At 40.4% G+C, this 12,010-nt stretch overlaps 1 protein-coding gene across 1 annotated transcript in view; it reads left to right on the top strand.

The window, feature by feature from the left end:
* The window catches only part of TLN2 (talin 2), a 438,974-nt gene that overhangs the window by 302,367 nt on the left and 124,597 nt on the right, over window positions 1-12,010 (top strand). Inside the window, exons 25-28 of the mRNA XM_078448675.2 lie at window positions 607-720; window positions 3,893-4,027; window positions 5,979-6,107; window positions 8,717-8,819. Coding sequence (XP_078304801.1) covers window positions 607-720; window positions 3,893-4,027; window positions 5,979-6,107; window positions 8,717-8,819 — 481 coding nt within the window. The remainder of the gene's footprint in view (window positions 1-606; window positions 721-3,892; window positions 4,028-5,978; window positions 6,108-8,716; window positions 8,820-12,010) is intronic.

Genomic DNA, 12,010 nt, shown 5'->3' with positions numbered 1-12,010 from the left:
CTCGAAGTGGTCTCACCTCAGAAACGGCTGCTTCTTCCTCCACCCTGGGCATTGGGGTTTCCAGTTTGAGAAATGAGAGGGCTACTTAATCAAAGAAGACCCATGGTGGCAATGAAAGGTGACGGACAGAATGCATCCCTGCTAAGTGAGGAATCAAAGCACTGACCTATGCTGGCACTTGAGTAGTTCTCTTGAGTTTCTTCTCGTTGGGCATTGTGACTTGGGTTTCTCTGCCTGTGAATTGTAGAGACTTTTTGATCCTTGGCTGTTAAGCTTTATAAGTGGTCATTAGCCACATTGGTATTAGTTGCAAGTGGGCAAATGCTTTTAAGACCACCTTAGATTCGTACCGTGCCTAAATGTATGAGGAGCTGAGGGTCGAGCGTGTGTGGGAAACAGCTACCCAGAGGCACTGGGTTAGGATTCATTGTTGGTAAGGACCCAGCTAGCTTAAAAGTGCTAGCTAAATCCAAGGCTTGTGATAAGCATTGCTCACATGGGATAGCGCATCCCCCAAAACATCCATCACTGGTGTCATTTTCCACCCTGTTTTGGTAATTCGCTGTGCCGAGTGTGCTCTGTTTTAATTTTCCTTGCTTCCTATAGGCAGTGGCTGATCACATCCCTCAGCTGGTCCAGGGGGTGAGAGGAAGCCAAGCCCAAGCTGAAGACCTTAGCGCCCAGCTGGCTCTCATCATCTCCAGCCAGAACTTCCTCCAGGTAACAGGAGCATTCGCCTTGGTCACACCCAGAGTCCCCCATGGAGGTAGGAGGTGCCCTTAATCCTTAAGGAGAAGAATTACCCAGTGTCACAGCCACAGAGAAGTTTTTGCAGTAAGCAGACCTTGGAAGGCCTTCCCTTTGAATTTCCATTTTCAGGAGAGGTGGATTTAGCTTGGCAAAGCAAAATGCTAATATGCAGGGAAATTGCCCTGGGAGATAGCCCATAATCCATTTTTCTTGGGAGGCTCATCTTTATTTCTCCTCTGTGAGGGAAAACATGTAATAAGTTGCAAGTGTTGTTGAACAGCCTGGTACTAGATATAGCTCGAAGTTTGCCGGTTTCCAGAGAGTCTAATGCTATTATCCATGTACAAGGAGAAAAAAAGTGTTGAGTGCATCGTCTCTGAAGTTGTGATCTTTTCGTATGCCGATTGTACAATTAGTTAAGTGTTGGCAGTCTTTGTGGGCTAAGGGGTAGATTCATTTTAAAGAAAACAAAATGAGAAAAGTGGTGGGAAAACTCCCTCTTTACCTACTTCTTGTCTTCAAATCCCTCAGCACTTCTGTCTGCTTGTATCTCTTGAACAGTTCCAGTGATCAGGCGATGTTCTTCCCTGTCCCTTTCTAGTTGAACCTGTCACTACAGGACCCAGTGATACATCTGTTGGGTTAATTTTTCAAGTGTCATGACTCCAACATGCAGAGACAGAACGTGAAAGTTTTAATGTTATTTCCTCACGTTATACCTACATGCAGACATACATATTTTATGTATACATTTTTTAATTGGGATTTATTGTGTATAGACTCTTTGATTTTTATGTTAACATTTATATTATGAGCTTTTAACATACAGCTATGGCTCTCCTTTGTTTAGCTATTTTATCACCCCTAGGCATACAGGTTGTTTTCAATTATTTGCCATCATAAACAACCGATGATAGGATAAAGGTCTTTATCTGCACTCTACCTTTGTACCCATGTTGAATTATTTCCTAAGGATAAATTCCTAGAAATAGGATTGCCAATGGCTTATGTTTATCTTTGGGACATTGAGAATTGTGACTTGGACAGGTGTTTACCTTTTCATTCAGATGGTTGGAGGGCCTGGAGCCAGTTGTATTGTCCCCACTGCAGGAAGGCTTCTAGGGTAGTATGATAGAGCCATGTAGACATGTTCCAGGGTCCACTCTATCGCCGCTCTTAGATTTCCTTTTTCTTTTGTTCTTTGAATTTTGCTATCATAGACACATCACATAGTTACAAAAATAAGGCAGAGTTAGAAATAAGTAGAAATGGGGGCAGCTAGGTGGCTCTGTTGGTTAAGTGTCTGACTTCTGCTCAGGTCATGATCTTGCCATCTGTGAGTTCGAGCCCTGTGTCAGGCTCTGTGCTGACAGCTCAGAGCCCGGAGCCTGTTTCAGATTCTGTGTCTCCCTCTCTCTGTGCCCCTACCCTGCTCGCACTCTGTCTGTTTCCCTCTCTCTCTCAGAAATAAGTAAACATTAAAAATTAAAAAAAAAAAAAAAAAAAGAAAGAAAGAAAGAAAGAAGTAGAAATAGAATTGACCAGAAAGTTGCTACATTTTCAAGTTCATTCACACGTGTTGTAAAATTGTCCTTCTGGAAGGCTGAATGCATCTAAATTTCCAGTACGTGGAGCACATTTTCCAATACACCTTTTCCAAGTTGGGAATTCAAGCATTTAAAAAATATTTCATTGACAATTTCTCAGTGAAGTTCTTACCGTCTGATTTTTGCATTTCCTTGATAGTCACAATGCTAAATATTTTATGTTTCAGTTGTTGTTATTATGTGAAGTTATCTACTCACATCTCAGGCTGGTTTTTTTTTTTAAGTTGTTTTTTTTTTTTTTAACATGTATTTTTGAGAGACAGCACAAGCAGGGAAGGGACAGGGAGAGAGGGTGACACAGGATTTGAAGCAGGCTCCAGGCTCTGAGCTGTCAGCACAGAGCCTGTCGCAGGGCTTGAACTCACAAACTGTGAGATCATGACTGAGCTGAAGTTGGACACTTAACTGACTGAGCCCCCCAGACACCCCACAGGCTGTTTTTTTTAATGAATTCTCGTGAGTTATTTAAATATTAAAAGTATTAACTTCTGCCATTAATGTTTATTTTCTGACACTTAAATTGTTTCAGCTTTACTAAGAGAAATTTTTATAACATCTATATTAAAACCCCTAAAAGTGTATATATTCTTCAGTCCAGAGATTGTACTTTTAAAGTTCTATACAAAGAAAATAATGAATGTGTGAAAAATTTTAGCTACAAAGCCGTTTATCATACCCTGGAAAAAATGGACACATGCCCAACAACACAGGATTGAGAAATATTAATAGATGCATACATTGAAATACTATACAGCTATTAAAAATATAGAATATGTGAAACAAAAAATTTGAAAAATAGAATAAAGAGGATGATCTTATTTTTGAAGATATATATGCATGCACATAGACATCCATGCATAGTGAAATTATATTCTAGGTAGTGAGATGTGATGTGACAGGTCATTTTGTTTTATTTTGTCTGCCCGTATCTTTTAAAGTAGTTTGTTAGGTATATTTCAGACACAGATTAAAGAGCTATTCTAAGAAACACAAAGAAATGTATTTAATAAACTCTGCAATCTGTTTTAATGGGAATTTCAAGCCAGTATCCTAATTTTGCCCCCTCTCAATGACACATACTTTTTTCTTTCTTCCTTTCTTTTTCTTCCTTCCTTCCTTTCTTTTTCTTTCTTTCTTTCTTTCTTTCTCTTTCTTTCTTTCTTTCTCTTCTCTTTCCTTTCTTTCCTTCTTTCCTTCTTTCCTTTCTTTTTCTTTCTTTGTTTTCTTTCTTTTTCTTTCTTTTTTTCTTTGTCTTTCTCTTTTTCTTTCTTTTCCTTGTTTTCTTTCTTTCTCTTTTCTTTCCTTCTCTTTTCTTTCTCTTTCTCTTTTTCTTTCTTTTCTTTCTTTTTTTTTTTTCTTTAACATTCTTAGAATGTCCTGACCCTAGAATTGGGGTGGCAATTTTCCGGGATAGTCTAGATGATTTTACTCTTCCTTGTCATAGAGGAAAGTAAGTTCTGGCTTTGTTGTTTGGTGTGTGCTCTCGGACTCTTGCTGCTCAGATGTCGTCTTACTTTCTGCTCCTCCCTTTACAGCCTGGAAGCAAGATGGTGGCCTCCGCCAAAGCCGCGGTGCCCACTGTGAGCGACCAGGCTGCAGCCATGCAGCTGAGCCAATGTGCCAAGAACCTTGCCACCAGCTTGGCAGAGCTACGTACTGCCTCGCAGAAGGCAAGTGGACCCTGTCCCAGCAGTTAGCTCATTGGGAATGGAGCTTTAGATGCCTTACTTCTGGGTGTGACCTGTGGATGACCCAGGACCTGAACACGGCTGGGCATGTTTCCTGGCAGAGGCGTCCGTTCCATTTGCTTGATGGGGATTCGCTTTTACGGTTTTTAGCTACTGTTGCCTAGACTTAGTTTATCACTTTCCAATTACACATGACTTGCGTTAAACTATTGTAGGTTACATGCTCCCTGCTCCCATGCCCTGGGACAAGCAATGGTCCATGTTTCACAACCTTAAGGGAGACAGGGAGTCATCAGTTTCTTGGTGCCAGGTAAATTCTAGGCCACAATAAGTGATTGCGTCTTGCAGGTATTATTTTGTGAACTTCAACTATTCAGGCAGCAAAATTACTCCAGGGAGCAGGGCAGGGGGGTCATTTATAGTATCTTTTTTGCCCTGAAATCTTTTTACACCTTACATGGAAGCATTCACCTTAACAAGGTCCTCAACAGAACAGAGTAAGGGATTAGTAAGTTTCTGTCTCTAGGACTTACTTACCGATAGACCTCAGTACTGTACTGTTTGATGTGTTATTAGCATGAAATTCTGGCATGAAGTCATTTTTCCTCACTGTAGCAATCCCTTTATAGAAACAAGAGGCCTCATACATGAGAAAGGGAAGAAGGTTAGAAGCTGATTTGAATTCTTGATATGAACAGTGTGCCTTATCACCAAAGAAAAATTTCCAGAGCTTTAGGATAATACTCAGTTAAAAAAAAAAAAAAAAAAAAAAAAAAAAAAAAAAATCTTGAGCTGTGTTTCTCAACCAGAGGTCTAAGGACCATCTGTGCTGAAGTCACCTGGGAGCATTCAGAATGCATGTTCCTGGGCCTCACCTGTGAGCAACTGAATAAGAGTGCCTGGACATAGAGCCTGAATTTGTACATTTTACAAGTTTCTTCAGTGAGCCTTAGAGTCATCCATACCTCAACTGCTCTGGAGCAATGAGCCTCAAAGTGGGGCTCAAGCGAGACTGTCCACTGGGGAGGAAGATACTGAGAGCTTTTAAATACGTTGTTTTATATAGTGTAAGGGTTAGGAGTATAGGCTCTGGAATCAAACTACCTGCATTCAAATTCTGGCCTTGCCATCAACTAATTTTTGGTGACCTCAGCAAGTTAATTAGCCCCTCTGTGCCTCAGTTTCCCCACCTTGTAATACTGGCACATAGCAATCAATCAGTGACTGTTTACTGCTATTGTTGTCACTATTATCTAAAAAAAAAAGAAAAGAAAAAGAAATTAAGATTTACCAGTATTTGACATACTGAGCAATAATTATACACATATAATTTTTAACGTGGGCGGGGGGGGGGCTTGATCAAAGTATTTGAAAACCAATATTTTAAATGATCAAGAGAATGAAATAGTTTTCTTAAACAATTACTAAGGAAAAAAAATCTTTAGTGATCTTCACTATGGAAAAGTAATGGTTTATAGTCTAGAAATTTGTAGAGATTCAATAAGGTGGAAAAAGCCTTGTCCCGATAGTCCTGGGTTCATTCACTCATTCCTTCTTCATTAACTTACCACATGCTTCTCAAGTCTCTTTGTGGACACGTACTGTGCGTGGTGCTCTGTCTCTAGAACCCGGACACAGTGAAGAAGGATCCTCTTAGTTTGAGCAGCAAATGCATTTTATATCAAAATAGCTTCCAGGAGACTTTAAGTATATCCACTTATGAAGCATACATAATTGATTATTTCGGGACGTTAGGACTGTGGTCCTGAGTGAGGCTGGAAGTGCTATCAGGAAACGCTTACTCCACTTGCTTCCTGTTGCCAGTGTTGGAGAATCACTGGGTACATCCAGAAAGGCATTTTGTACATTGCAAAGTACTAGGGACGCTTTTCCTCGGCAGCCTTGGTACACGTATTCCCAACTCTGTTGACAGGCCCATGAAGCCTGTGGTCCGATGGAAATTGACTCAGCTCTGAGCACCGTGCAGACACTTAAGAATGAACTGCAGGATGCCAAGATGGCTGCTGTGGAGAGTCAACTGAAACCCCTTCCAGGGGAAACGGTAAGGAAATGCTGGAGCCCCCTGGGGGTGGGACTCTGCCTTATGGTACGATCATGGTGAGGCATTTTTAGAAGCTGGAGTTGGTGTGCTTGAATTTCTGACATTTTGAAGGCAAAGCCTTAAAATAGCCCCATATTTAAGCACTGGGTTGAGTAAAAGATGGCCCTGAAGGGGCCTCTGGTAATGGTTGTGTGGCTTGGGGTTTGGCTGAGGATGAACAAGTATCTGTTAATGATCATTACTCTTTTCATAAACAAGACACATCCTAGTGTTTTAGTCCCATGTTGTGAACCCACAGCATTTTTTAAGAAGAATGTCCATTGCAGCTAGAGGAGCTAGATTTTAAAATTTAGGAGTTCTAGGGGTGCCTGGGCTGGTCAGTCAGTTAAGGGTCCTGACTCTTAGCTCAGTTCAGGTTATGATCTCAGGTTTTGTGAGTTGTGCCCCACATCAGGCTCTTTGCTGACAGCTTAGAGCCTGCTTGGGGTTCTTTCCTCTGTCCCTCACTTGCTCACACTCATTTGCACTGTCTCTCTCAAAATAAATAAACATTTATAAAATAAATTTTAAAAAAGTAGGAGTTCTAGCATCTAGCTCCAGCTTATATCCTCTACTAGCTCTAGGTAAGTCTTGGATCTCCTCTGTGTCTCAGATATTTTATCTATGAAATGGATGGCAATGATGTCATTAAGGTTGACACAGAAAATACTTTCAATAGTCATTTGGAAAAACATTTCCTTAGTGCAAGTCACCAGGATGGACAATGACAAAGAACTTTAATACGGTACAGTCACAATAGTTGGTGGAATGATGGCAACAGAGATCTCATTTGATGATGTCATGGTACCTCCTGAGGCCTGTCAGGGTTTTCTTGGCTAAGATTTTTACCAGGTCTTCTCGTTTGTACGTACCTCCTTTTCCACATTACTGAACATTGCTAATAAAGAGATAACACGTGTATGTTCAGCTAGTGAGGTCGCAAAGACATATTCCTTTTGCCCAGTTACATGGGTTATAAGGAAACAGTTCTTTCAGTTTTCATGCACAAGCCCCAGCTTTACTTTCATTTATTTTTATTTATTTTTTTTTAATTTATTTTTATTTTTATTTATTTATTTATTTTTATTATTTACTACCACCATTTATTAAGTACCTCATAAGCACTGTATACACACAAAATCTATCTAGTTGTAACCTTAATGAGTGAGTTCTGTTAATCCCGTCTTAGAGCTGAGAAACCAGAGGTGTGGAGGTAGGTTGTCACTATTCTGTGTGGTACCTACCAGCTAGTGGCAGAACCAGGGTTTGAATGCAGACCTATAGGACTCAAAAACCCACGCTTTTGATCACTCATGTTGAGAGCTTCTACTCTTGACTACTGCTGCTCTTTGGGTGAACTGAAAACTTGTGGAATAGAAGGAGACTTAAAAAGCACCAAATTCACCATGCAACAATGCCTGGTACCTACGAAGCCCTCAGAAAATATGTGTGAAATCAAGCTACTGCGAAGTAGTAAAGACGAGGAAACTCAGGCTCAGAGAAGTTAAGTCACCTAAGGTCGCCTAGCTAATGATGAAGTCAGGACTGGCTGTAGGGCCAGCAGCTTTGTAATGTGGTCTGCATGACCCTTTACAAACGCTTGCTCCAGGGAGCCCAAGAGAAGCTGACATGACAGGAATCCTGCCTTTTATGTAAATCAACTGGTCAGTTAGAATGCAACAAACACGATGTAATTTTTAAGAAAATTGTTTGCCCCAAAGGAATGTGTGTGCAGCATTATAACACATTGTTGGCTACAATGGACCAGGTTCTTTTTTATTTGAAGGCACTGCCTCTCGGGAAGCATGTTGTGGAATTAAAAAATGCACATGCTCTCTGATGCCTTTCTGCACTCTTGCGGTGTGCCTGGAGGTTCTGTTCCAAAATGTTGTCCTCATCTAGTAATCAAATAATTATCTATACCCTGGACCTTCAATAATTTTGTTCTCTGAATTATTTATTCATTTTACAAAGCAACATGATGTGCTATTCACGGGAAGCAAGCACTTCGCCCATTTTCATAATCTCATTTACCACGGCAAACCTCTCTTTCTATTGCATTTCCTTCTGGTTAGCACTCCTCAAAGTATAAAGATTGAAATTAACAATGTTAATGGTCCCACACACCAGGAAGGTGGTACCACTGGATGACTGCCCACTTCCTGCCAAGGCATAATTAATTCTCGCTAAGGATTTGTTGCAGACTTTCTAAATTAGCTTCTAAAGGCATAATGCTAGTAGCTACCATTTGTTGAGTACCTACATTGATTCTGAGAACTTTCTGAGCTTAGGCATTAGGATCTCCTTAGGAAACCAAGGCATGGCGAGGTTCAGTTACCTGCCCAATCTCTCACAGTTAGCATGTGGGGGAAGGAAGTAGAGGGCAGGAGCATGAACCCAAATTTGTTCTGAAACATGGGCTTTTTCCCCTCTTTGACCCTACTCAGCATTACTGGTATTAGGGGGGGAAAAGCTAAGGCCCACATTTTATGTGCATTGTTTTTAATGCTAAGACTTCAGTGTATGTTTCTTTTCTTCTAAGCTGTCTTCCCCTTTGGGTATTCTTATAGCTGGAAAAATGTGCTCAAGACCTGGGAAGTACATCCAAGGCAGTGGGCTCCTCCATGGCTCAGCTCCTAACCTGTGCTGCGCAAGGCAATGAGCACTACACAGGTGAGACTCACTCTTTTTGCGATTCCCTGTGGCCAGGTGCAGGCTCCTGGGTGTGGGCTGAGGGGTTCGGCAGCTGGTGTTCATGGACTTGACCATGAACCTGACTTTGTTTTTCAACAGCGATTTACAGATTTTTCAAGCACTTTCCATTTGCTTGTTACTAGGCTTCATACTGTTAATAGGTTTCATATAAGACGAATCTAATATGATCACTCCAAACTATTTGTGGATCACCCCTACTAGCCTATAAGCAAACAGTAATTACAAACTTCTGGAACTATCTATGTGGGACTCTTGAAATCCCAGTAAAGTAAAGGAATAAAAAAAAAAGAGGAAAAGAAGATGACAATAAGATTTCAGTGAAATGTTCAAACATGGAAGGAGGCAGATGAGTGGTAGCAGACAGAGCCAGTGAACTAAAGGCCTCCCAGGATAGGGCAGCCAACAAGAAACAAGCTGATTTGTACTGCAAAACCCTGGGAAGGTTTGGTTATTGGAGGCACCAGTTACCCCCAAAGGCAGGAGACACCCTTAAACAGGAGTCTGTATAAGAAACAGATTGTGTAATTGTCAGCTCTAGGAAAAACACCAGGATATAAGGAAACATCTCCCTAGTAGGAAGAAGACCTAATAGGAAGTCTATGGCTACCTCAAATGGAAACATCAAGAAGTTTCATTATAAGCCCATTATTGGAAAGAGGAAATGTGTCAGAAAAAAGCTCAAAGAGCTGAAGTGGTTCTAGGAGAGGAATGGGGAACTCTGGGATGGGGAGGAGTAGTTATAAATAGTTGGTTTTGTTACACGGTAGTACTGCTTGCCTTTGGAACACACACACACACACACACACACACACACACACACACACACTGTTAGTGAGGTATAACATACATCTCGAAGAGAGTGTTAAGTCCTAAATGTAGACCTTCATGAGTTATCACAAATGGAACGCACCCAAAACATCACCACCATGCTCAAGTAATGGGACATTTTCAACACCCACATGTGCCTTCTGCTCCCTGCCCCTCATTATATTCCCTCCTGTCTCCCAGAGGTAAACACCCATGACTTGTAACGGCATTAGTTGATTTGCTTATTTGTAACTATGAAGGAAATCATGCAGATGTGTCCTTGTGTCTTCACTGTCTTTTCAGGCATTATGTTGTGAGATTCACGTGATGTAGGCAGCAGTTCTTACATTTCTGTTGCTTCCTGTAATATTTAATGGATGACCATACCTATTTGAGACTTGATCCCTTTGATGGGTAAAGCTGTAGACAGTTCTAGGACATGCTGTTTAGTGGGCATAAATAAGCATTTTCTTAATAGATACCTAGAAATGGAATTGCTGAGTGCCAGGCTGTGCTTGGCTCTAGCTCCCTTCCTTCAGGCGGTGGTGTATGAAAGTTCCAGCTGTTCACATCCTTGTCTCCACTTTCTGTTGTCAGCCATTGTCATTCTGCTGAGTGGGTGTAGTATCCTATTATGGTTCTGATTTTTATTTCCCTGAAAAGCAGTGCAGTTGAGGATTTTTTCATATACTAGTTGGCCATCTGGATATCTTGTGAAGTGCCTGTTCATGTCTTTTGCTCTTTTTAAAAAAAAAAAACAAAACCTTGAGGGGCACCTTGGTGGCTTAGTCCGTTAAGCATCCGACATTGGCTCAGGTCACGATCTCATGGTTCCTGAGTTCCAGCCCCTTGTCAGACTCTGTGCTGACAGCTCAGAGCCTGGAGCCTGCTTCGGATTCTGTGTCTCCCTCTCTCTCTCCCCTCCCTGGCTCATTTTCTCTCCCTCTCCCTCCCTCCCTTTCTCTCTCTCTCTCTCTCAAAAATAACTCAAAGTTGCATTTTTAATGTTTGTTTATCTTTGTATTTGTTGTAGGAAGTCCTTTTCATTTCCATGTATCTTTTATCTTGGAGCTTACCTTTCACTCTCAAAGTTGTTCCTTGGTGAATAGGTTTTTTTACAATTTTAATGTAGTTCAATTTACAACTCTTTCCCTTAAGGTTAGTAACTGTGTCCTTTGCAAAAATTTTACCTCCAGAATCATTAAGTACTCTTCTCTGTCGCTGTCTAGAAGCTTTGTTGTTTTACTTTCTATACTTAGAAGTACGATCCATCTAAAATTGAGTTTTGTATGTGAGCAGACACAAGTGGTGTATCCCATACCACTTGTTGAAGCAACCATCATATCCCCAGAAGTCTTCAGTTTTCTCTGTCATTAGTTAAGGGAACTTTTATGAGAATCAGTTTCTGATCTTTAGATTCTTTTCCAATGACTTAATTGCCTCTCCCTACCTTAGTACCACACTTTGCAAATTACTGCGGTTTTATACTAAGTATTAATATCTGATTATATAAGTCCTCTGACTTTAAGTGCTGACTATTCTTAACCGTTTGCCTTTCCAAACAAATTCTACCATCAGCCTGTCAGTTTCCACTCCCCAAAAAGACCTACTTGTTTTTTCCTTTTTCTAAATTGGAGTTACATTGAATCAATTTGGGGATAAGGAAACTTTTTATATTAGTGAGGTTTCTAATCTGTGAATATGTCTTGTCCTTACACTTAGATCTTCTTTTTAATACTGTTTTATAGTTTTATGTATATAGTTTTGTGCGTTTGTTTTCATTAGGGTGTGCATGATCTGTTTTGTCCCATTGTCAACTTTGCTATATGCTTTTGTTTAACTGGTATGTTATAAGCATCATGTATTTTCTGTTTTGCAGAGGGAGGGGTTGTTGATGCAACAATCTTTTTTTTCAGCTGGACTCTTTGTTCCATTTACCTATAATGTAATGACTGATGTATTGGGATTTTAATCTAGCCTTTTACTGTTTGTTTTCTGAATGTCTTACCTGTTCTGGATTCCTTTCTTGCCTTTCTTCAGATTCATATGTATCTGTTACATTCTGTCTGCCCTTGATGAGCTTGTTAGTTGTATATTCATTGACTATCCTACGATTTTAGAAGTCTAACATAAGTTAGTATGTTTAGTACAAGAATCTTGGAACACTTGAACTCCCTTCACCTTTCTTCCCTCTCATTCATTATTGTCATTTTTGTGTGTTTTAATTACACAGATATATCAGTCTTCTCAATACAGTCTCCATATTGTTTCATATGGTCAGTATCCATTTAGAGTCACCTCCATATTTACCCCTTCCATTGCTCTTTGTTCCTTCCTGCTTC

This window comes from Panthera onca, chromosome B3 (genome assembly GCF_046562875.1).
Source record: "Panthera onca isolate mPanOnc1 chromosome B3, mPanOnc1 haplotype 2, whole genome shotgun sequence".
Lineage (NCBI taxonomy): Eukaryota > Metazoa > Chordata > Mammalia > Carnivora > Felidae > Panthera > Panthera onca.
This window is presented reverse-complemented; position numbering and strand designations above follow the sequence as displayed.